At 36.6% G+C, this 25,000-nt stretch overlaps 1 protein-coding gene across 1 annotated transcript in view; it reads right to left on the bottom strand.

The window, feature by feature from the left end:
• Positions 1 to 6,410: 6,410 nt before the first annotated feature.
• LOC134245137 (histone-lysine N-methyltransferase 2C-like) overlaps positions 6,411 to 25,000 on the bottom strand; it is a 47,951-nt gene continuing 29,361 nt past the window's right edge. Inside the window, exons 41-52 of the mRNA XM_062727402.1 lie at positions 23,710 to 23,808; positions 22,435 to 22,595; positions 21,182 to 21,488; positions 19,446 to 20,854; positions 18,965 to 19,104; positions 18,671 to 18,876; positions 18,214 to 18,368; positions 17,910 to 18,065; positions 17,531 to 17,758; positions 14,910 to 14,994; positions 14,410 to 14,529; positions 6,411 to 7,992 (exon numbers count right to left, since the gene is read on the bottom strand). Coding sequence (XP_062583386.1) covers positions 6,509 to 7,992; positions 14,410 to 14,529; positions 14,910 to 14,994; positions 17,531 to 17,758; positions 17,910 to 18,065; positions 18,214 to 18,368; positions 18,671 to 18,876; positions 18,965 to 19,104; positions 19,446 to 20,854; positions 21,182 to 21,488; positions 22,435 to 22,595; positions 23,710 to 23,808 — 4,550 coding nt within the window. The 3' untranslated portion in view covers positions 6,411 to 6,508. The remainder of the gene's footprint in view (positions 7,993 to 14,409; positions 14,530 to 14,909; positions 14,995 to 17,530; positions 17,759 to 17,909; positions 18,066 to 18,213; positions 18,369 to 18,670; positions 18,877 to 18,964; positions 19,105 to 19,445; positions 20,855 to 21,181; positions 21,489 to 22,434; positions 22,596 to 23,709; positions 23,809 to 25,000) is intronic.

Genomic DNA, 25,000 nt, shown 5'->3' with positions numbered 1-25,000 from the left:
TTTTTAAGCAAAAAGCTCCGTCTTCCCTGAACTCCTCTTACATTTTACTCAGTAGCTTAACCAGCTTTTGGGAGATGGTTGGTGGGGTCATGTAGATGTGCAGTAAGGTTTTGGAATTTCAATTTTGCCCCGGGGGGTCAAATGGGGGTCGAAAAATGACGTTTTTTGTCCAAAAAGCCCCGTCTTCCCTGAACTCCTTCTACATTTTACTCAGTAGCCTAACCAGCTTTTGGGAGATGGTTGGTGGGGTCATGTAGATGTGCAGTAAGCTTTTGGAATTTCGATTTTGCCCCAGGGGGTCAAATGGGGGTCGAAAAATGACGCTTTTTGTCCAAAAAGCCCCGTCTTCCCTGAACTCCTTCTACATTTTACTCAGTAGCCTAACCAGCTTTTGGGAGATTGTTGGTGGGGTCATGTAGATGTGCAGTAAGGTTTTGGAATTTTGATTTTGCCCTGGGGGGTCAAATAAGGGTCGAAAAATGATGTTTTTTATGGAAAAAGCCCCATCTTCCCTGAACTCCTCTTACATTTTATTCAGCATCCTAATCATCTTTGGGAGATGGTTGGTTGGGTCATGTAGATGTGCAGTTAGGTTTCGGAATTTTGATTTTGCCCGGGGGGTCAAATGAGGGTTGAAAAATGACGCTTTTTATGGAAAAAGCCCAGTCTTCCCTATTAAAACTCCTTTTTTGTTTTAAACAGTGGTCTTATCCTCTTTTGGGAGAGTTCACTCTTTTGAAATTTTGTTAAAACATCAAGGTCAAGGGGTAAAAAATCATAGCATGTTGGGAGCCTCTTGTTATGGGTAATGTTCACTTGAAATGTGAAAGTCAAATCTCTTCTCAATGAAAAGGAAATACAACATTAATGAAAACTAAGTTAAACTTCAAGGTCAAGGTCACAGAGTCAAAAAGTCATGATACATTTTGGAAGGTCTTATCACAGGTAATATGAATGCCCTTTCATTTATCTTTCAAAATGATCAATTCAAAGCAATTAATTTTTTTAAGGAAATTAGGTCAAACTTCAAGATCATGGGTAATGAAAATCATATTGTATGTAGAATGGTATTGTCCCATTTAATACTAATACACATATTTAATATAAAAGTCCTATCTCTTCTCATTCAAAATATACGACCATGATGACCAAGGTTAAATTTATTGTGACAGATAGGCAGATTGACAAACAAATGAGATTTAATGTACCCTACCTTTAGCAAAAATGGGGACAATAAATGTCTTTGCTGTTCTTGAGAAGAAGATTTATGTTGGAACAAGATGTGTTTGTGAAACACTACGCGCCCAGCGGCAACAAAGTTAAAAAAATCTTCTTTTAGCATATTGATCACAGTCAAGGTCACAAGGTCATTGACCATGGTGTCATTCGAAAGAACTTAATCAGTGGAGTATGCGTACTAAATATGAAGTCCCTATCTCCCATGGTTCAAAAGTTGTGGCAAAAAGTGTAAAGAGCTATTTTTAGCATATCCGTCACAGTCAAGGTCACAAGATCATTGACCTTGCCGTCGTTTGAAAGGACTTTATCGGTGGAGTATGCATACCAAATATGAAGTCCCTATCTCCTATGGTTCAAAAGTTGTGGCAAAAAGTGTAAAGAGCTATTTTTAGCATATCCGTCACAGTCAAGGTCACAAGATCATTGACCTTGCCGTCGTTTGAAAGGACTTTATCGGTGGAGTATGCATACCAAATATGAAGTCCCTATCTCCTATGGTTCAAAAGTTATGACAAAGTGGAAAAAGCTATTTTTAGAATATAGGTCACAGTCAAGGTCACAAAGTCATTGACCATGGTGTCATTTGAAAGAACTTAATCGGTGGAGTATGCATACCAAATATGAAGTCCTTATCTCTGATGGTTCAAAAGTTATGGCAAAAAGTGTAAAAAGCTATTTTTAGCATATAGGTCACAGTCAAGGTCACAAGATCATTGACCTTGATGTCATTTGAAAGGACTCTATTAGTGGAGTATGCATACCAAATATGAAGTCCCTATCTCCTATGGTTCAAAAGTTATGACAAACAGTGGAAAAAGCTATTTTTAGCATATAAGTCTTAGTCAAGGTCACAAGGTCATTGACCTTGAAGTCATTTGAAAGGTTTTTATTAGTGGAGTATGCTTACCAAATATGAAGTCTCTATCCCTTATTGTTCAAAAGTTATGGCCAAGGTTAAAGTTGACAAACAGACAAACAGATAAACAGACAAACAGACAAACAGACAGGACAAAAACAATATACGCCCGGGATCTATCGATCCGGGCGCTTAAAAAGTACCCTGCATATTTAAATGTAAATTGGTTGAAATTAGCCTAGTGGTTCTTAAGAAGTTAATGTGAAAAGTTTGCAGATAAACAGATGGACAACAGAAATCAGTACATTTCAGAAAACAGTATGCTTATAAATAGTTAATCAAGGTGCTTTGGGTAGCAAAATAAAGCTAAACTGGTATATCTAATTCATCCGCAGAGCTTAGTATATTTCAATATGCACAACCTTTTCAACTCTTATAATTATTTTTTAAAATTTATATCACCATGTCTCATTCAAGGGAGAACTAGAGATATGACCAGATGTATATCTGTTGAATATAAAATATGTACATGTATTCTGTGTTTTTTTTTAGTAATTTGTTTGTTTGTTGTGACAGCAACTGTTATGGCAGCTTTTGGCAAAGGTTGAAGTTTCTCAAATGTAAGTCAAACTCCAAGGTCAAGGTCAAAGGGTCTAAATTGTTGGTATCAAAGGGAAAGTCTTGTCACAAGGAATACACATGTGAAAAAAGGGAGAAATCCCTAGAACTTCCTCACCTGTTCAAAAGTTATTGCCAAGGTTAAAGTTAAATTGGATTCAACTCTAAGGTCTAGGTCAAAAATAATTATACCTGTTGAAAGTTCACAATGATTACACATGTAAGAGCATGAAAGTCCTAGCACCACCTGTTCAAAACTTACGCCAAGTTCAAGGTATTTTTCTTGTAAAATTGGGTCAAAATCCAAGGTCAAGAGATCAAGAGGTCAAAATTGGTGGTACCCATTAAAAGGTTTTGCCAAAAGAAATTTACCTATGAAATATTCAAGCCATGTGTATAGCCCAATCCACTTAAAAAATATGGGCAAGGTTAAAGTTTCCGTGGACAGACAAAAATACATAAACATAGGAAACAAAATATGTATAAATAGTCAATTGAAAAAATTTTCTACTATTATGGAGTCATAAGATCAATTGTCATTTCAGGTACAGGGAGTCAGTGGCTAGGGAGATCAGACCCCCCCCCCCCCTGGAATTAGCAGTTATTTAAATGAGACTATATATGTACTGTAGAGAATAAAAATGACTTTGGACATCCTCCCCCTTAGAAAACAGGGACTCCACCATCATTGTTTTTATTATTATTTTTTATTTCCATCTCAGGAAATCTTGGGCTGATTTTTTTGACTGAGGTGTGACACCCCCCCCCCCTTTCTGAAAAAAAAAAATTCTGGATCTGCGTCTGTTATATACTGAATGTCCGCAACGGGAGATAACTTGACAATGTGAAATTTGTCGACTGTGGCATGCGATGATCTTTGACCATGTTGACCCTTTTTGAACTTCAACCTAACCATTTGCATTTATTTATTTTTATGCATTCTATGCTAAATCTTGTACTTACCGAATGTCATAGGTCGTGACAACGAATTCATGAAATATAATCCATATAATCCAATTAAAACACAAATGATTTTAACTGACCACACTGCATCGTCAGCATACATGTGCTAAATAATCTCATTCGACAAACCTTTGCTGATTCCTTTGCCAGTATGAATTGGCCGAGGTGTGCCGAGAGGTGATATCTATAAATATGATAATGGGTGACGCAAACCCAATGTGAATGTAGAAAATAAAACTGTTTAGTACAAGAACAAATTTCAAACTATCATAATAAACTAAACTATGTTTTTTAAAAAATGTGAGGGTGAGAGAGAGAGAGAGAGTGTGTGTGGGGGGGGGGGGGGGGGGGGGGATAGGCATTGACAAATTAATCGGGTTGTATTTTCAATGGGTTTTTTTCCCGACCAAATACTTCAATCAGTTTGCACATTTTGATAAATTCATCAAAAACGCTTTGTACTAAAATAATATTTTATGTCGTTGAGAAAGTAAATTTAAAAAGTTCCAAATTATGGGGAAATTATTTATTTGAATCTAATTAAGTAATTTACTTCAATCATTAATTAAATTCTGTTATTTCAGACTGGTTATGAATTAAGTATTTTAAAATACATATGTGAGGCTCAGAGTTGATATGGTCATCTGAAAATTTTATGTTCAATTTGACGAATACATGTACGGTGATAATTATAGAATTATTTTGACTTCTTCCTTGGAAAGTCCAATATGAATGAGTGTATATTTAGAGGCAAACACCATAGTGCGGGTATTACTGTCTCATGACAGCATCTAGTTTGTTTTGAATTTAAATACAATTGCTGAATGATCTGTTCTATACCCTGGGATTATTTTGGTGTCTAATACTCTACTAAAAATACAATCAGAAACAAGAAAATAATCAATTCTACTTTGAATAACTGGATTTGATCTTCTCCATGTGTACTGCCTAACTTCTTCATTCCAGATTCTCCATGGATCATAAATTTCAAGTTCGCTTTTTATATTCTTTATTACTTCATTTGCCTTTGGATTATTAAGATTTTTAACATTGAAAGTGTCAAGTTCTTTATTTTGGACCACATTCCAATCCCCACACATGAGGATTGACATGTTTTCTAATTTTGTAATTTCTTCATAAATATTTTGAAAAAATTCTGGATTATCATTATTTGGACCATACAAATTTACCAAAGTAAATCTCAAATTATTTGCTGAAATATCCATTATGATATATCTACCAGAAGAGTCACATTTAACTGAATGGATATCTAATTCAAAGTTATTTTTGAAAAGTATTGCAACTCCAGCTGAGCTGCTTGTATAACTACTGAAATAGGATTTGTAACCCCACTCTGATTCCCATAACCTTGAAGTCTCATGAGTACTATGTGTTTCTTGAAAACAAACAATAGAGATATTTTTACTTCTAACCCAATTAAACACATCTCTACGTTTTTGGCTGTTAGAGGAGAAACCTCTTACATTCATACTCAATATACCTAACATTTCTACTTTGTTGGTCATTTTAGTTGTCGTATAAAATGTCATGAAAATTTTTCATTCTTATTACACAGAACATTAGAGAAGGTGCACTAAAGCTCAAAAACAACGCATACATACACACTCTACACATACTTACATTCACAAAAGTCAACCATGTTCACCTGAGAAACTTTGGCCATGCTGTTCTTTATCAGATTTCCCCCCTTTGTAATAGCAATTGTGACCAAGCCCTATCCCAAGGGGTAATGATTTGCACAATTTACAATCTACACTACCCCAAGATTCATGTAAGTTTCAGCTTTTCTGGCCCAATGATTCTTGAGAAGAAGATTTTCAAAGATTTTTCCATATATATTTCTATGTAAAACTTCGATTCCCTATTGTGGCCCCGCCCTACTCCGAGGGGTCATGATTTGGACAATTTAGAATCTACACTACCCCAGGATGCTTCCATGTTTTTTCCTCTATATTTCTATGTAAAACTTGGATTCCCTATTGTGGCCCCGCCCTACCCCCGGGGGTCATGATTTGAACAATTTAGAATCTACACTACCCCAGGATGCTTCCACATAAGTTTCAGCTTTTCTGGCCCAGTGGTTCTTGAGAAGAAGATTTTTTAGTGACCCCAACCCTATTTTTATATTTTCTTGATTATCTCCCCTTGGAAAGGGACTTGGCCCTTGATTTTAACAATTTAAATTCACCTTTACCCAAGGATGCTTTTTACCAAGTTTGGTTAAAATTGTACCTGTGGTTCTTGAGAAGAAGTTGAAAATGTGAAAAAGTTTACGGACGGACAGCTAGACAGACGGACGGACAACGGGTGATCAGAAAAGCTCACTTGAGCTTTCAGCTCAGGTGAGCTAAAAATTGTATCCGTAAAGATGCATCATCATTGCACATGCAATTTGGTCCAGTTGAAATATAAGTGAACTTGGAATGGACCTGGTTCATAAATGTAACCTGTTCACTAATTCTTAAAATAAATCTAGCATCCCTAGACAATCTGATGGTGTATATTCTACATGCATCATCAATGTGAAAACTATTCCATAACCTTTAACCTATTGATTCAGATAAGCATCTGAAGCAGTCTTGAAGTAAGCATCACTAGACATCAATAGGACATACCCGGTATATCAATGAGACCTTGTCCTAAAACATTAACCTACTTGAATACATCACCTATTTTCACTTACTAAATTGGTAAAACAATGGTAAGCAAATAATTATATTGCAAATTTTTTTATTTGCAGATCTAATAAAAGTCCATTGTTATATACAATAACTTTGTAAATCACATAAATAAACATTTCATACATGATTTTTACTGGTTATTATCTTGACTACTGTCTGTGTGTGCCGTGGGACTGGTCTTTTCTACTGGCTCTGTTCCCTCTGACACTGAAGATTCTGACACTGTAGCCATGTTTTGAACATGACTTGAGTCAGAAACCTGAGAAGGTTGAATAACATTAACAACTTGTACATTAATGTTTGATTGTTCAGAGGCAGGTGCACTCACTTCAGTTGCTGGTGGTAAAGCAACAGGAGCAGCAACTGCATTCTGAGAAGCAGACTGTGCACGGCCGGTTGGAATATTTGAAACTAAGTTTGTCACAGTTTGAACAGCAGGAGTCTCTACTCGGGATGAACTTTCCACTGATGCAGCACTTGCAGGAGAACTGACATTTGATGGAGCTACAGGGTGATTGACACTTGGAGAAGCTGGAGGGGTACAGCTGGGATATCCTGAAGAAATGGGAGTGGGAACTTGCCGAGGAGGTATGTATTCCTGGCCAGGATGAGAAGGCGGTCTGGAGGGAGGTCTGGACACACCAGGTGAGCCCTGGCGAGGTGAGTATCGCCCCGGAGATGGCCCCGCTGAATGTGAAGGACTAGCTTGTCTGGGAGAATATCGCCCTGGAGAGGGGGTTGTAGACTGCCTGGGGGACATCTGGTTTTGTGATGGCCCTCGAGGTGCACCGCCGAAATGAGCCTGTCTGGGTGACATCCTTCCATGAACCTGGTTATAGGCATTAACATAAGACAGAGGAATCATTCCCCTGGGGGACATTCTTTCCTGACTATTTGGGGGAGGAAGCTGATGTCCTTGCATAGTTGATATAGGGGGGTATGACTGGGGCGGTATTTGTTGGACTTGGGAGGTGACCACACTTTCTGGTTCTTTAGGGATATTCACTGGTGTTGGAGCAGCCTCCGGTTCCGAGCCACTGATTGGTGCTTTATCTTGAGAATGCACTTGATCAGACTGAACACTCCCTTCAGCTGTTTTTGATGAACTCTCTGTCGACTGAGGAGCCGAATCAGATTCCTGTGGCACAGAATCTGTTTGCTGATTTTGTGAGGGAGCACTATGTACCTGGGGAAGAGAACATGCAATAGCTGCACTCTGAGGAATACTCTGATGGATCATCACATTCATTGGTAAGATAGGCTCCTCTTGTTGATCCTCTGTATCTGTGTTTTCAATGTGGTAAGAAAGTTGAGGGATAGCTGGTGTGTACGTATTGCTAGGACCAGACACACAGGTTGAAGGAATCGCCAGAGAGCTGGTCCCTGGATCCAGTTTCTTTGTCCCTGGTTTCTGGTCATTACCTGGGACAGAGGCAGACGTCTCACTTCCTTTAGCTTTTCCTGGTGATTTCTCCATGGCCTCTATCTGAGTACGAGCTGTCAAGCCTGCTGTGTTGTTGAGAATTTCCATTATGCGTTTTTCTGTTTCAGACTGCGGTGTAAACTGGACTGGAGGTCGAGGCTCAGTGGCTCCAACATTGGACGCTGCTGTGCCTGTAAAGACAAAATACAAAAATTTGAAATTTCTTTCAAATGCCCTGTAAAGCATGAAATTAATATAGATTTGTGGTTTAATTAACCTGTGGAATCATATCAATTCATGGAAACCTATTTTCATGAATTGCTGAAATAATTCATGGTGGTACTTTTCCTGAATATATAGCTAAAGAACAGAGTCCATTGAAATTGTAAATATAAGGGGTACACACTTATGAATGAGAATTAATTTCTAGAAAATATAGATTCCACATTATTTTTACTTTCTCTCTCTTTCAACATTTTAGCAATCAGATATCTTTAATAAGCTTTTGAATCGTTACACCATCACAAAAACTACCGGTACAGTCATAAAGATATTACAAACTTATACATTGCTACTAAAATCTTTGTCTGAAAAGTTCTTTAACAATATAAAAACTTGCTAAACTGAAATAGAGAACAAACTGAACATGCTGAAGTTGAACACATAACATAACTTAATTCAATGTATCAAAAATCTCAGCCCTTTACTAATGTAAGAAAGTTTTGACTACACATGCCAGCCATATTTCACACAACAGCAAGGGAATTCACTGATTCAATAATTACAAAAAATTATCTGATGAGGCAATTTCTTTATAGAATATAGTATTTGTGTTAAATGTCAGGATGGTTAGTGAACACAGATACTCTCTAATGGGGATAAATAAAGCACATAACTATATATACACAGGAATTAGGTATGACCAAAAGTCTTGAACTCCTCGACTGTAAAGGCAAAAGAACCAGAAATCCTGCTGGTGCTTAATGTGCCTTAACCTTCTCATTGTCTATGTGACTGTGATGTTTGTAACTACCAGGTGTATATCTTATGGATTAAAGTAAGGAACTTTTGAGTGGAAGGGGAGTTTTTTTTTAGGGAGGAAGGGAGGGATAACCCTTATACTTTTTATTCAGTGGCTGTAATATTTCTCATTGTCATAGGCTTAATTTAGCCTAACGCTGGAGGTGATGTAGATTCTTACTATGGATTTTCAAAACCTGTCATTTTTAATTCCACTTTTTCTGGAGCTGGCATTCTCTATTATCTCAGAGTAAAGATCTCATGATGCATTACTCTAATCTTTATAACATGCTACAAATATTTATAATTATTGAGGAATGACTTGTCCCTGTCATCACAAATATGTTCATTTTGATTGCAAAACAATCTTTCATTCAATATTTAGAAACTTCAGCAACTTTATCAAATTGTCAGAAAACCCACACACACAGCTGTTAATGAGTCATACAAAGGTCCTTGTTTACCTAAATTTGATATGAATTTTTCCCATATTTCAAAACAAAATCTTGCTGCTATAAACTTTTCATTAACCACTGAAAATATGGATAAATACTTGAGTAGAACCACATTTTTTATTCCTAAGAAAAAACATCCTCAAGCAAACTGTAGATCTCTATATTTTCGCGACACCTTATTTTCACAAGAAAGTCACCGACTCTTTATTAGCGAGACAAAATTTTCATGAGTTGTGATTTTTGCTCCATATAATCTCTGGGAATAATAATATACACGAGAATGAAATTTTTCATAAGCACACTGCCTTGAGAAATTATGCTTAAACAAAGTTCTTGCAAATGAAAAGTGATTTACAGTAATAAATCTACGAAAATCGAGGACTAGACAAATCTTACTTGAAACTAAATCTCCTACCCTAAGGGTATAAAAGAAAGTATAAACAGATGCACCATATCTGCAAGCTTGGTTTGGATGTCCCTTAAGAGACAGGCCAGAAAGTGGCATAAAAACTGAGCTTTACCCCAAAACATACATCAAGATTTCAGAATCATACCTCAAAACTAAGTCTAGAAGTTTGGACCTCCAGATGCAACAATTATGCAATTCTGGTCTGATAGGGCTTGCAGATACTTGGAAATGGACTTAACCTAAAAAATTTGATCTAGTTGCTCATCCAGAAAATGTATGTAAAAACCCACACCTGAAGAAACTTTGAGAGTGTTGGGGGAGTTTATGTAATACCTTGAGGGCTTGAAGTTACAATGGAATGTGTGTGCTCAAAAATGTTAACCTAGACACCCATCTGAAGCATCTGAGGCAAGCTTGGCAGTGTACTGTGCATCCTTAGACATATCATAGGGCTTATAGTTAATTTAGAGGAATCTGCTTTAAGAGCAGAATCTTCCAATTTTAATTAAAGTATAATGAAGTATTAAAAACGGTAATTTTGCATTTCAATAATATTTGGTTAAAAGTATTTTTGTTTGGTGAAAGCATTAGAATATATACAACTTTTTTTTAATTTTCCTTATTAATCATAATAAATACATGTATATATTTTTTTCATTATGAAAGAACAAGTTTAGAGAGATTACAGTCCCTTTAGAGGCTCACTGATAGATCATTTTTAAACGTACATTTAGGTCATATGAATTTTCAAAGTTGCATTTTTTTCCTTTTAATTATTGATAAGATATCTACACAGTCTTGTATCCAGTAAAACCTTACCTGCCTGTCAAAAAAATACTTGGAAAAAAAACAGATACAGGAAAAAAAAAGTCCTCAAAACAACATACTGTCAGAACAGAAAACACACAGAGCACTAACATTCAAATAAAGAATCCAAAGCACTTGGACTTTGTTGGAGAAGTGCACAATGCAGGAGGTAAGGCTAACTAAGAACACCTAGAAATCAAATCTGTCCCAAGTCACTGGATAAGGAAGCATGCAAGTAAATCTGGATACATCACAACAAAATTATACTTTGATTATACTATATAAATATAATAATGACACTTGTTAAAAAAATAAAAAAAAACAACAAAAATCTCTCATAATTCCTGTGAAAAAGCAAAGAAACGTTAGAGCTACGAATACACTGCACAACACAGATACACCTAGCGGCACACTTTTTTGATGAAACACTTGGTGTAGTAGGTATGGTATTTTTGACTTGGTAGTGTAAGGTAATAGTTAAAAGAATCGGCAATAGATTTAAGTGTGTAGCTCTACCGTTTAAAATTTGGCAAAGGTTTCTGGTAAGATTAAAGGAGTGGATCGACAGTATTTACACAAAAGACAAGCAAGATAAAAAGTTATCTATACAGCAGAAGCAGGAGGGATAAGGAAAGGTGAGTAGTTAATGATAGGTATAGGGTGTTATTTGTAGCACGTTGTATGATTATAAAACATTCTTAAACAGGTAGCCTCTCTATCTACTAAAACTGCCTAGGTCCACAATCAAATAAGTCTGACAAATATTTCATTAAATTATTGTTGTCAAACAAAGAATTTTCTTATGGTGGTTTATCAATCAGTTTTCTCATTTTAACCTTCAATAATTATTTTTAATCTTAAAAAAACATTTCTTTACAAATATGTTTTTAAATAAAACTTAATTAAGTGACTTTGAATAAATTTGGAACATCCCCTCCCCTCCCTTTAAATAAAAACTTAAATGAATAGAGATATACATTGAAATAATTATATAGAGATAGTGAGGTTGTGAATTTCACCTTTGCCGAAGTCATTTATATTAGAGCTAAGAAAAGTGCATTATATACTTGGAATAAAAAGCTAAACAAAAAATAGTAAAAAAAAAAAAGAAAAAGAAAATGTTCAAAAAAGTGTGCCAATCAATGTACTGAGAAATGCCTTTACTTTCTGCAGTTTTCTTCTTCTTTTTACGTTTCTTTGATTTTTTCTCGCCGGATTCCATGGTGGATACCATTTCAGTGGGAGGCGCAGAAAAACCTGGAACATCCATATTTTGTAATTCATAAATAAATCTCCATTTTATAAGGTATTTGAGGAATTTATACAATACTGAAACCTTCATTTTAAAGCAAATTACTTGAGATCATTAGATCCTGGTTTGTGTTTTGTATAGATGTATACAAGCCACAAGAAGAAAGCACCTGGAGTGGTAATTGAATCATTCTGTCCTATTTAATTCAAAGACTTTGAGGCAACACTATTCACATCCACAAAAATTCACCAAACCATACAATGCCCCACCCAAACTTTTCTTTAAAAAATTCATGAATGTATAAAACTTTGTTTTTGGAAAAAAAAAGTTTGCAATTCCTTACAGCTGGACTACTTGTTGTAAATCTACCCTGGCAATGGGAACAAAAGCATCGACATTAACCACCTCATATTGCAAACTTACAAAATTGTCAGTCACACAGAAGCCTGCAGTAAATGCCAATATTGTCTTTCTCTGATTGGTTTATCCTCATAAAAATGCTTCTTTTCTTGTTTGTTAGTGCAATACGGTCTTTTAGCCAGGATTTAATACAGTAAAACTCGTTTAGTACAAAAACCCATATTTCAAATTCATGGATATAAAGTGTTATCTTGGATCCCCAGCTATATAAATCTAATGAGTTCCTCAAACCGATATAACGAATTACACATTTAACAAATTAATTTCATAGGTCCCAGTGATTTCGCTCTAACAGAGTTTTACTGCAATCTTAACTTTTTCTTGACATATAAATGTATCTGATGCCATGACCCAAAAATGTACATATTCTCTCCTTTGTTTGAAGAGTAAAAAGTACTTAAAATGGCTTCATACAAAAATAAATTGGGAAATTGACACATAAATCACTTTAATTAAAGTAGGGCACCTACATAAATCTAAGTGAGTGGAAAACAACAGAACATCGAATTCTGTCTAAGTCATTATAATGAAACAGGATTCTAAATCAATTCTTCTAAAAAAATTATTCCTTTTAAAAATCAAGAAACTTGTTAAACCTGAGAAATCTGATTTCATGTGATATGAATTTTACAAATTGGGAAGGACTTCATGTATGACATTACAATGCATCTCTATAAAATCAACCACCACTGAACTGAAGACATTCAACAAATCAGTGACCATTTCTTGATTTTACAATTGTTAAGAAGAACTGAGATGATGGGGAAAAGTGTAAAACTACTAGTGCTGTACAAAGCTTCCATTAAAAAAAAAATAGGTCTACCATTGAACTCTGTTAGTTATTAAACTACAGTAATGATAATAAAATGTGCTATCAAATTTATCACCAAGAATGCCTTGCTGTCATTCATTTCTTATTCACAAGTAAAATACTGACAATACAGCAATAGCAATCTGATTAACTAAATCCTTTTACATTTATTCTGAACTTGCTGTAAAAAAATTAATAGGAATCCAAGCAAATTTTCATTTTCTGGAGTACTTTTAAAACCAGTCAAATCCAAATGTTTCACATAAAGAATCCTCCTACTAGTGTGTACTAGTTTGACTATGAAACAATCCAAGTCAGTATTGCTTCCTGTAATCTTATCAAGTATAGAAGATTCCATTCATTAAGGGGATGAAGGATGTATGGTCACGTGACTCAGTTGATTTACGTCATAATCTCTGATAAAATATGTACAAAACGAGATTGAAACCACAGCACTTGTATATTTTTTTTTACTGTTTGTTTGCGTTCACTATCTAGTATAAAAATATCTGAAAACATTCAAAATTTCTTGCAAATATTATCAAATTACGGAATAGATTAATCCACTCTGCCGTATTGCTTGCGTCTTTGACGTCATAGTGGATCTCTTAGTTCAGTAAGATCATACACGGTAAAAACGGATAGTATAAAATCATAAAACGGCCCATAATATCTACATGGTAGGGTACTATAAATTTTTTACATGGTTGTTGACGGAAAAGTTCTGTGGGTTTGCCTTAAAATGTGTGACTCATAAGAATAAAACATTGTTACTGATTAGAAATGTTATTTTGACGACCTTGCTTCATTTTTCAAAAGGATTTTTTTGCACAGGAAACTTCAAAAGAATCTTGCTTTTTCGAAGACACATTTCCGAAAAAAAAATTTCAGGACCACCCATGCATCGCCTCTCAATTTTTGCACCCAATGTCCTTTTTACATATATTAATAGAAAACAATTGTTTTTCTGAACACATTTAACAACATTGTCTTTGTCATTTTATTAATTCCTGCTTTTTTACTTGAAAGGCTTGAAACTGGTTGGTATTTCCGATAACCGGCATTTGTGGTGAAATGCGGTCCCCGAGTAGTGGACCTAAAAACTCCGCTCAGACACTGTGGGGTATGGTATTTGTCACTCAATATCTCCACCTTGACCTTGGTTCATGATATATACAAAATATGGTGTGTACATATCTAAAATTGACTGTGGGAAGGGGTTAAAAGGATTCACAGGAAACTTCCAAGAGAAAAAAATCAGGACTGGTGGCAGGGTCTTGGGGAGGTGGTGGGGGACCAGGCATTCTAGACGCTCCATCAAAAGGCATCCGCTGTCCCGGAGCTAGTGAAAAATGGAGTTTTATGTTCATAAAGTCTGTTTTATGACAAGCATAAGCTTAGCGGACACATAGAATTAGCAGACTAAATCTATACCAGGAAACCGTTGCATTGGATCCCCTGGCAATCGTGGTGCAGGGAATCGTCCACTCTGGTCATATGGCATGGTTCTAGGATCAAAGTACTGGGGCATCTGTCTCATCATTTCTGGTTTTTCTGCATTAATAAAAATAATCATAATTTTTTCCATATTTAACTACTGTATACAGGGAAATTTTTGCCCCCGTTTTATTTTCAACCCTTTCGCCCTACCCTCATTTGGGCAAATTTAAAACGGGGCAAATTCAAAGAATACAGTATAATTTCTTAAACAAAACTATGACTGGGCGAATTTAAAACGGGGTAAAATTGTTTGTGTGAAAGGGCGAAAATAACCCTGTATACAGTATTCTAATTTAGCACCAAATATTTATTACAAATGATATACTTTCCTTTAATCTTTGATAAGCAAACCATCAGAATCTTTTACATGTATCACATCATAATGTATTGTACCAGTATTACATTACATAGATAAGGATGTTGAGCTGTAGTACCTGTATCGGGCAGTGGTTTGGGTAGGCTGTAAACCCTCTCCCTCTGTTCTCTCTCTTGATATTCCTCACTGAACGGGTTATTGTCCTGAAACAAATAACAAAAGTGAGAAAATCTTCCACCTCTTTACCTTGTACCAAAATTGCCATTTATCCATGATTTTTATCCTTAACAAAAGGATAGATTTATATGGAAACCTGAACCCCCTCCTTATTCTTTAGAAGCCCAATAAGCCCATATTTTTTTCATCGTTCATGGATAAATTTTATTTATTAATTGTCGTGACATCATTATTTACTTTGTCAACCATGCTTATGAATCCTTAGGAGAAAAAAAAATATTAACAGGTTATTTACATTGATTTAACCCCATGATTTATATACAAGGTTTACAATATAGAAAATAATGGAGAAAAACACACGGTGTATATGTACATGTAAATATATAAATGACAAAAAATGCAACATATCATTGTACTAGATCATATTTATACCTAACAATAAACTATTACACACATCCACACTCAATATGGTGTGGTATGCTTTTGTAACAATTTGCAACTTCTTATGAGATTTGACGACTTTCTACAATACATTCCCTTGTCTTACCCAGGTTAGCTGGTTATACCAATTACTTTATAAGCCTTTCTGATAGTTAAGACATCCTTGATAACTTGGACTAGGATAGATAAATGTTTTGTAGTAGCTAATTTCCATAATTTACTGTGACAAGTAACAATTCAGCACATCCATGAATTACTTCACATCTAGCACATCCATGAATGATTTCACTAGTTAATAGTTATGTTTATGGCTTAATTTTTCATGGTATTATTTTTTTTTAATTCATAAGTCTGGCATTTACCGAGTGTTTAAAATGAAGTCAGACTTGTGAGAATCTGACCTTACTATTGTTCAGGTACACAAAACTGGACAATTACGGCATTGCTATTTTTATTCACAGGACTCCTCTTTGATCACCAAGCTTTATTATGTGACATGAGGACACAAAGGAAATATATTTAATTTTTTCATTGCTTTTTTAAACTCTACAGAAATATACATACATGAATTTTAAAATACTGCAGTTCATAAGTGTTAGCATAAGCAAACTAAACTTGTGCATGTTTCTGAGGAGCAATCAAAGAAACCAATTACAACTTTAGATCAGTTTTTAGCAATGACCAGAAACTGTTAACCAGTTTACCAATGAATCATAACAAAAACACTATTAACCTTAAATTATGGACACCCCCCTCCCCCCTATTTTTTTTTTTAATCAGAAATGTAACAATTTTCTTCCAACAAATAATTTTATTAAACACAACTAAAAGTTTGTGCAAAATCTTTTTGTCATAAAGACTTTTGTATTAGTAAGGACAAGGACATACAGCAGATCTATCAAGATGTTTTCCCTACATCAGTAGTCTATTTTAATAGAACTACTTTCCCAGTACATGTACTGTGCAAGCAGGTCCTAAGCATCTTAAAATGGCCTTAATGCATTTATCAGATTCAATGGTAATTCTTTTCAGTCTTGAAACAGGAGTGTACTTCCATGGAAATATTACGATTCAATACACAAGTGTTTTTTTTTTGTCTTAAAATAACGTTACTTTTGTAAGCATTCATTTGACCATTCACTCGTCTACCGGAAGCATTCCAGACTTTACTACCCCCTAATCTTTGATTACGACCCCATGCCTTACCTCTCATGTTAGTGGTCAGCATTCTTTGCATGTCTTAGTAACTTAATACAACATAAAAAGCATTCTTAAATAATCTGATTATTTCTGAAGATAAACCATTAAAACGTTACTCCAAGGAAGATGCTGTATTAAACTGACCAAAATTACACATAAAAAGAAACAATAAAGGGGGATAACAATGTATACTCCAAGACATCCCAAATGTTACAAGAACAACATGACATATTAAACAACAAATAAACTGATATAAAAAAAGGTCTATCCTAGGATAAAGTGTTGAGGGGTTATTTGTTGTCAGCGATTTGTTAGCTGAAGCGTTTGTTTGTGTGTGGCATGCTGAGGCCTGATACAGAGAAAATGTGACAATCTCACCTGAAGGATAGCTTTGGGCCCTGCCACTTTAGTCTTGTTATCCTGAATAGTAGGGACATGAATTATCTACCATTTGGATTATCATTGGTTAGACCATCAAAATGCTACATATACCACAACCATCCACAGTCATTAATACAAAGCTTTCTCATTCACTGATTTCATTATTCACTTAGCAAATGCACAAAAACATTACAGTCATTCTTCTAAGCAGTTTGCTTCACAGCAAAAAAAAATGTTAAATGCTCTGAACATCTTTCTTCTTTTTTTTTTTTTAACAGACACGAAAAGTGCAATACTATGTGATAAAATGCATGAGATTCATGAAAAACAAACATTTTAATTCCGGTTCTTATAAAATTATATTCAGTGGGAGAATTTTGTCCACTAAACTTGTTCAAATTAGTGCTTCCAGTTTCCTCACAATAAAAACATGACCACTTTTTAAAGAGAATAATTCTGAAGAATTTTTAACAGACAAAATGCTTCCACCTGAGTTAAAATCACATCACCTGGTAAATAGAGTGATAAATACTGACTTACCTCCACTACTGTGTGCTGGGGACGGGGAGCTGATGCAGGCATCTGCTGGGACTGTCTGAGTCGATCCTGCATGTACTCATCATAAGCCTGTCTGGCTGATGCCGTGAGGCGGGCCGAGCCCTGCTGGCCAGGGATTCTAGGCTGTAATCCTCCGGGAGGAATAGACATTATAGCAGGACCTGTAGCAGGGGGCATCTGACTGAAAGCCCAGTCCTGGCCATACCGTTCCTACAAAAAAAATAGAATATTTTGATTCATCATAAAAAATACTTCTTGTACTGTAATCAAATTCTCTATGTACGTCCCTGGAAAAGTTGACATGTAAACAAACCTTTCACACAGTCCTACCCTTGTAAATGATTTGCTTGACAACTCTTACCCGTTTCTTTGTGCGGTAGTCTGTGGTCTGTAGCTGGTGCTGTTTGACCTGCTTACGGAGTCCTTCTAACTGTTTCTGAAGGACTGCCTGCTCCTGGGTCACTCTCTCCAACTCGGTGGCATCGTTTGGTGATGGCTCCCTCCCTGACTTCTTGGCCTAAATATATCCAAAAAACATTATTACCATGGTTGCCATATATTCAAATAACTACACACTGGTTTGAAGAATCAATAAATATGAAATGTAAATAAAATGATTGTTAAAATTCAATCTATTTTTTAAGACAAAATATAAGAATTCTTACTTGTCGATTTCTGGCATTGATAGCCTTTTTGGTTCGCTTGCACTTTCCAATCTGCTGTTCCAGTGCCTTGACTTGCATCTCTATATAGTTTCCATGCTTCACAAGCCAATCCTCATATTGCTGTTGCTGCCGCTCTAGTTCAGGAGTCAACTCCCCTAATGAATAAATCAAGACAATTAATATGTACATTTCCTTAAATTACACATCAAAACCAATCACTGGGTGCACAAATGCCAAGAAAAACATTCTTTCATCTTTATGTCTTCAAAAAGCACTATGTAAGAAACATCAAAGAAAGATACATGTAACAATTTTAACAGAATTATATAGCAGTAAATTGCTTCTCTGCAAGTCTGAAACTCAGACTCAGACATTGCATTTTAACATTTTCAGTGCTACAGAGTAAAAACTATGATCAATTTACACTAAATACATGTATGTTTACATAAATACTGACCTGTCATTGGGGGTTGAGGGGGTGGTTGTGGAGGAGGGGGAATTCCCATGGGGCCCATACCAGGGGGCTGACCCCCATAAGGACCAGGCATCCTAGGGGGCATCTGTTGTCCCGGCATTCGTACAAATGGTGGCTGACCTGGAGGGATCTCTGGTTGTCCGTAAGGCCTCTGGACATTTGGATTCCAGTTTGGGTCCCCAGGGTGCCTTCAAGTGAAGTAAAGTATAAATTAGACATTAATTCTTAAACAAGAAAGTAAATTCCTAAATCTAGCTCAAGCAGTAATTTCCTCACCTCATTCCCTCCATACGTGGACGGAATTGTCCCATGGGCATTCCTGGTCTGGGTGGCTGACCCATCATTCCCTCCGGTGGAGGCCGCTGCATTATTCCCATTGCCTGCTGCTGGGCTTGCCTCTGCTGTTCCTGCTTCTCCTAAAATAAAGCATACACAACTAATAACATAGCACTGAACTTCATACTTTCCATGAAGCTACGAATTAAGATTTATTTAAGGGGTCAATCCCATACTACGTAAATGATTTAATGACCTATACAAAACATACTTGTTTCAGCTTAATCTTCTTGTTACCCTCTTCATACTAAAATATGATGACGTTATCTCAAAAAAATGTATGTGTTTATTGATACAAATGATCATGTGGTGCATGAAGTTCCAGATTAAAATTAACAGAAAAAAAATACTGGAATTTTTTAAATGTGCAGTAAGGCGTGCCACATCTGAATAACCCAATAAATATATGACATATGTTTACCTGTTCCAACAGATCCTGTATCAGAAGTGGCTGTTCTTGAAGTAGCTGAGGCCGTACATTCCCCTGTGATCCTGGGGAAGATGTTGTGACAGGTAATGCCATTCCCCCCATGGGAGGCCTCACTCCTGGCATTCTCTGCCCTGGCATTCCATAAGGAGGCATTGCAGCAGTGGCCTGAGAGGATGGAGGGTGGCCCTGCACCTCTGATCCATGAGGGGCCTGGGAAGTGGCCATGTGAGGCACAGCAGAGGGATCCATAGGATGCATCTGTGAAGTGGGGGTGTCCATTCCATGTCCCATTGGATGAGTGGATGCTCCTGAGAAAGGTGGTCTGCTTCCAGGCATAGAAGCAGGACCTGGATTTCTCATGCCATGCTGTGGAACACCTGACTGTCCTCCATACATAATACTGTTGGGTGTGGGAGTTAGAGTGGTTCCTCTTGGAGGTCCTTGCATCATGGGCTGACCATAAGTACCCTGCATGTACTGGTTTGTTGGCGTAATGGTACCCCTTGGTGACCTTTGACCTGGACTTTGGGCTGGAGTGCCCCCTTCCACAGCGGAGTACCCAGTCTGACTGGTGCTTCCAACAGGAAGAGAGAAGGGTGGCTGTGGTTTAGAGCCAGCATAAGGTGACTGTGGAGCAGACGACACTGTAGGAGAGAAAGGAGACTGAGTCTGTGGAAATGGAGACTGTTGATTGTTCATTGGATTGAATGGTGATTGAACAGTTGGTGTTCTGGGGGATGGTATGTTACTTCTGGGTGATGGCATTACTTTGGGGGAGGGTAGGCCAGGAGTGGGTGGTCCCTGGCCCGGGGGATAGCTGGAGCCAGGTGAGGGCTGGGGCACCTGATGGAGAGGGGAATGCATTCCTGCTGCATACGGCCCTCTGGATGCCATTCCTGGATAAGCAGCAGTCTGATCCACACCAGGCTGTATTCCAGAAGGAGTCAGAGGTCCAGAGCCCGGAGTTCTGGGTAGCTGGTCTTTACCTGGGGCTGAAGTGTCTGACTTGACAGAGTCTCTACGTTCCAGGGTGGGGGGCATGTGTTCTGAGCTTTGTTGCTGTAGGAGAGCAGCTATCTGACTGATATTCTGTTGGTCTTTTTTATCCATCTCACTCATCTGATTGCCCCCCTCTGTCCCAACCTTCCTTTCCTCATTCTTCTTCTGACTGAACTCTAAGAACTTGGACTGGAAATCTGGGATTCCGCCTCCTGTTTTTGATGTCTCCAGCTCTGAGTCCATTTTGTCTTTGGCTATCTTCATGTCTTCCTTATTGTCTGGTTTCTCCATGGCACCATTTTCAACTTCATCCAGATCATCAAAGATGCTCTTGTTTTCATCAAGATTCAGTTCAGTGTCTGTGTCCACAAATTTTATAATGTCAAATGTTCCATCAGAACCTGTTGGGGAAAAAGAAGACAACTTTAGAATCTTTCATGCCACTTGTTTAAATAATTAAATAAAAACTAAAGGTACCATATCTTTAATATAGATCCACACTTTCAAAACTATACTTGCTAGATTAAATCTGAAAAATATAACACATTGTACCGTCATGTACCATAAGTGTAGAAGGTTGAAAAAAAAAACTCGAACTCATGGTAAAGTGACAACCTGTCTAACAGAATAAGCACCAACACTAGCCTTGTGTTCATTGAATACTAATGTCTAACTTAAGACCAATAATGTTACACTGCATACCTACTGATATCTGATTAATTAGTTACCTAGGAGATCTATCAGGTCTGTGTCATTCAGCTGCTTCTCGTCCTCTGATTCTTTCTTCTCCTCCTTTGTGTCTGTTGTTTTCCCGTCCTCTCTCTCTTGTTCTAGCTTCCTCTGCTCTCCTTTAGGACCTTGGGTCATCCTGCTCTGTTCCCCTGACTCTGGGGGGTAAGATTTATAGGTCTGACCCTGACCTGGCATACTGGGCACCTGTTGACCTCCCTGCTGATTAGGGGGCACCTGTTGACCCGGGACAGGGAAGCGTTCCATCATGTTAGGGAATCTTGGATCATGGCCAGCTAATGGATTCTGTCAACATTTCATATATCATGTATTATAAAGTGATTTTATTAACCAGAAGTCTCTGTCGAGACTGTAGCTCTACTGGTTTATACTTAAAACAAATGAAGAGAAAAGTAGCAGTTGGGACTTGAGACTTTAAATCAGCAATAAATAGAAAAATGATCCTTGCCATCATCAAAATAAAAACCGATGCACAGAATTATGTATCTTAATAGTCTACTTGTGTGCCAAGTTATAATGAAATTAGACCAAAACTGTAGGAGGAGTAGCATTTTGAAAGAATTTCACAGAAATTTGTATTTTTAGTAACCACGGCAACACCGTCCATCGAAATCAAAAACCGATGCACAGAATTATGTATCTTAGTGTAGTCTACTTGTGTGCCAAGTAATATTGAAATCAGACCAAAACTGTAGGAGGAGTAGCATTTTGAAAGAATTTCACAGAAATTTCTATTTTTAGTAACCACGGCAACACCGTCCATTGAAATCAAAAACCGATGCACAAAATTATGTATCTTAGTGTAGTCTACTTGTGTGCCAAGTTATATTGAAATCAGACCAAAACTGTAGGAGGAGTAGCATTTTGAAAAATTGTTTACAGACAGACAGACAGACAGACAGACAGACAGACGGATGGACAGACAGACAGACGGACGGACGACGGACGCATTACTATCGCATAAACTCTTCTGGTCTCTGACCAGTAGAGCTAAAAATATAGAATTTTGTTTGATACATTTGCATTCTAAATAAAGTTATGAATGCAAGAAACAGAGATTCAAAATATATATAAAAATATCATTTTAAAAACAGTTCAAACTGAAATTCAAACTTTCAATGACAATGTGAAAAGCAAAATAAGCAATTGAAAAATCCCTGATTTGAAAGATCTTTTGATGATTGTTGCTGTACAATTCATATTTCCCACTATGGATACACTTGAGACATACCTGTCCAGGTCTGATACTGGGCAGTTGGCCAGGGGACATCTGTTGGGATTGTTTGGGTGAGTACATTTCTGGCATCATCGGACCGTGGGGGCGGGGCTGCCTCATCTGTCCGGGGTGAACACCTTCACTATAAGGAGGTCGCATACCATAACCTTCCATCTCTGTAAAATTATACCAGTATTCAGGTATAACATACTAAAGAAATTACCCAAAATCACCATTATATCATGTAATTCTATAATTAATCAGACTTAAGTTAAATGCTCTGTAATTTCTCTTTAATTTTCCAATGAATGTGATCCAGTTTAGTGGTATCATATAGTTAAGGGTAAAAAAGTCATTACTAAAAAACAGAATTCTAAGGTAGTTAAATACATGCATTTACTAAGGGCTACATGACAGATGATAAACAATGAGTCAATCTAGCTAATAACTAAGGAAAGATGTTTCTTAATGCAGTTGGCTTGAAGGACACTGGTTCTAATCACAGGCTGGTAAACCTAGTCAAACTTGTGGAAAAAATACCATTAAAAAATACTAGCTGACAAAATTGGATGCGTCAGAATAAATGGCCTTTACACTGAATCAAGAAATACAAAAGAAAGCAAGCTAAAATTGGGCTAGTTTCCTAAATTCAGTTTTAGGTACATGGTTTAAAATAAGGAACAATTAACAGTAATAAACTCCATTTTCTGTTGCTCAAATTAACTACATACAAGTTTGCAATGTTTAAAGAGATGACAAGATTGTAAATTTTGTGAAACCTTCAGCCTGAAAATGGTTTATTCAGACTGTAAATGAAATATTAGTAGGTGCAAAATGGATAACCTTTGTTATGATGTCTACATATACATTTATGAAACATGTGCACTGCAACGAAAAAAGTGCACATCAATAAGGAGGGAAGGTGCTTAGATTTGTGCAATCAAAGAAAATCAAATAAACAGCATGAAGGAAAATTTGTTTTGAGTTTAAACTTTAAGTTTCTAGGAATTTCAATTTTCAAGTTGGATCCTTTCCGAAATTATCTAAAGGTTTTTCCTTAACATTTCCTCCTCAAATGACTTAAGCAGATTTAATATATTTCTATGAACATGCCATGATTACATGCATATTGAAATACATCTACATCTCTGATAAAAATAGTGAAATTTAGAGTTTTCCTACTGGTAAGGTCAACATCATATAGCAAATTTTTTCCAGAATAAACTAATTCTTGGACATGCAGAAAGTCTACTTTTGATAAGATGCCAGCACTACCAATGGATGACCTACCAGTGGGGTGGGGGATTTGCCTTGGCCCTGGCATTCGGGGAGGGGCCGGCCACGTTCCTCGGGCCCCAGGAAATCGGGTCATCTCCTCAGAAGTATAGGCTGTAGTAAAAAGCAGTGCAATAAAGACATCAAAGTGTGGAAGCACACAGCACAAAGTTTAATTAGTAATGGAGCATGGCAGTACATAGATAATACTAGAGTGTACTGCTATCACTTAGTACAACTACACTTGTATATTTAAAAATTTAGTATCTAGTGTTAGAACAAGGGTACATTAATATAAGAAATTACAGAAGTGTCATAGCTAAGGGGAAATGGAGACGAGCTCTCTCATCAGTGCAACCCCCCCCCCCCCCAATAGCAACCCATATGAGCATGATTACCCTAGATGTCCTTCCCTGTTTCAAATACATTTATATTCATATTGACAGAATTTCACACTCCTGGAAGTTAATGATGATGCAACTAAGTTTTGTATTCCTTTCAACATAGATAAATAAATACGTATCCCTAACCCAATTACATTTAATCAGACATTGCTTAGGACTTTTCAGTTTTTCAATGATGCCTTGTTCATGTACCATGACAACATCTTTCTTTGGGGGTTTCACCATTTCTTTTTTAAAAAAGCAGACTTGGGAAGACAACATCCAGCATTATAACACAGAATACATCATCTATATTACCAGAATAAAAACGGTAAGACATAAGACTGGAAACCAGAGTATAAATGGGTTAGTAAAGCAAATCTTCACATCTAATGAAACACAGATGAGTGGCAACAGGAATCATTTAGAACTAAAAATTTTCAATAATTTTCTGATTCTTTTTTCACAGAACATTAACAAGTTTATTCCTACCTACCAAATTAACAAAAAAAATACAGTAGTATTGTTCCATCTCTTAATGGGAAGAGTTAGGTGAACTTTATCATTTCATAAAAAGTTGACTCCACATTAACCCCCCACCCCCTTTCCAAATAAATTTCAGCATGATTTTAACTATTGGCATTACAAGTAATATTTCATATTGTAACTCACAAACTCTACTTGCTTTTTCAACTTAACTACCAGAGAGACTGAATTGGTTTAGAAATTGTACATGTAAATGAATATATGTGAAGGTTGGATTGACCATGTGTAGAAAACATCAATTAAACGTTGAGATGACAATCTTGACACTACATAATAACAAGAGGCCCATGGGCCACATCGCTCACCTGAGTAACTTGGGTGGTGCAGATCTTTTTAAAAGATTTGTTCCATATATATTTCTATGTAAAACTTGGATT

Source organism: Saccostrea cucullata, unplaced genomic scaffold, assembly GCF_032062105.1.
Source record: "Saccostrea cucullata isolate Sc308-1 unplaced genomic scaffold, CSIRO_AGI_Scuc_v1 ctg53, whole genome shotgun sequence".
Taxonomy (NCBI): domain Eukaryota; kingdom Metazoa; phylum Mollusca; class Bivalvia; order Ostreida; family Ostreidae; genus Saccostrea; species Saccostrea cuccullata.
This window is presented reverse-complemented; position numbering and strand designations above follow the sequence as displayed.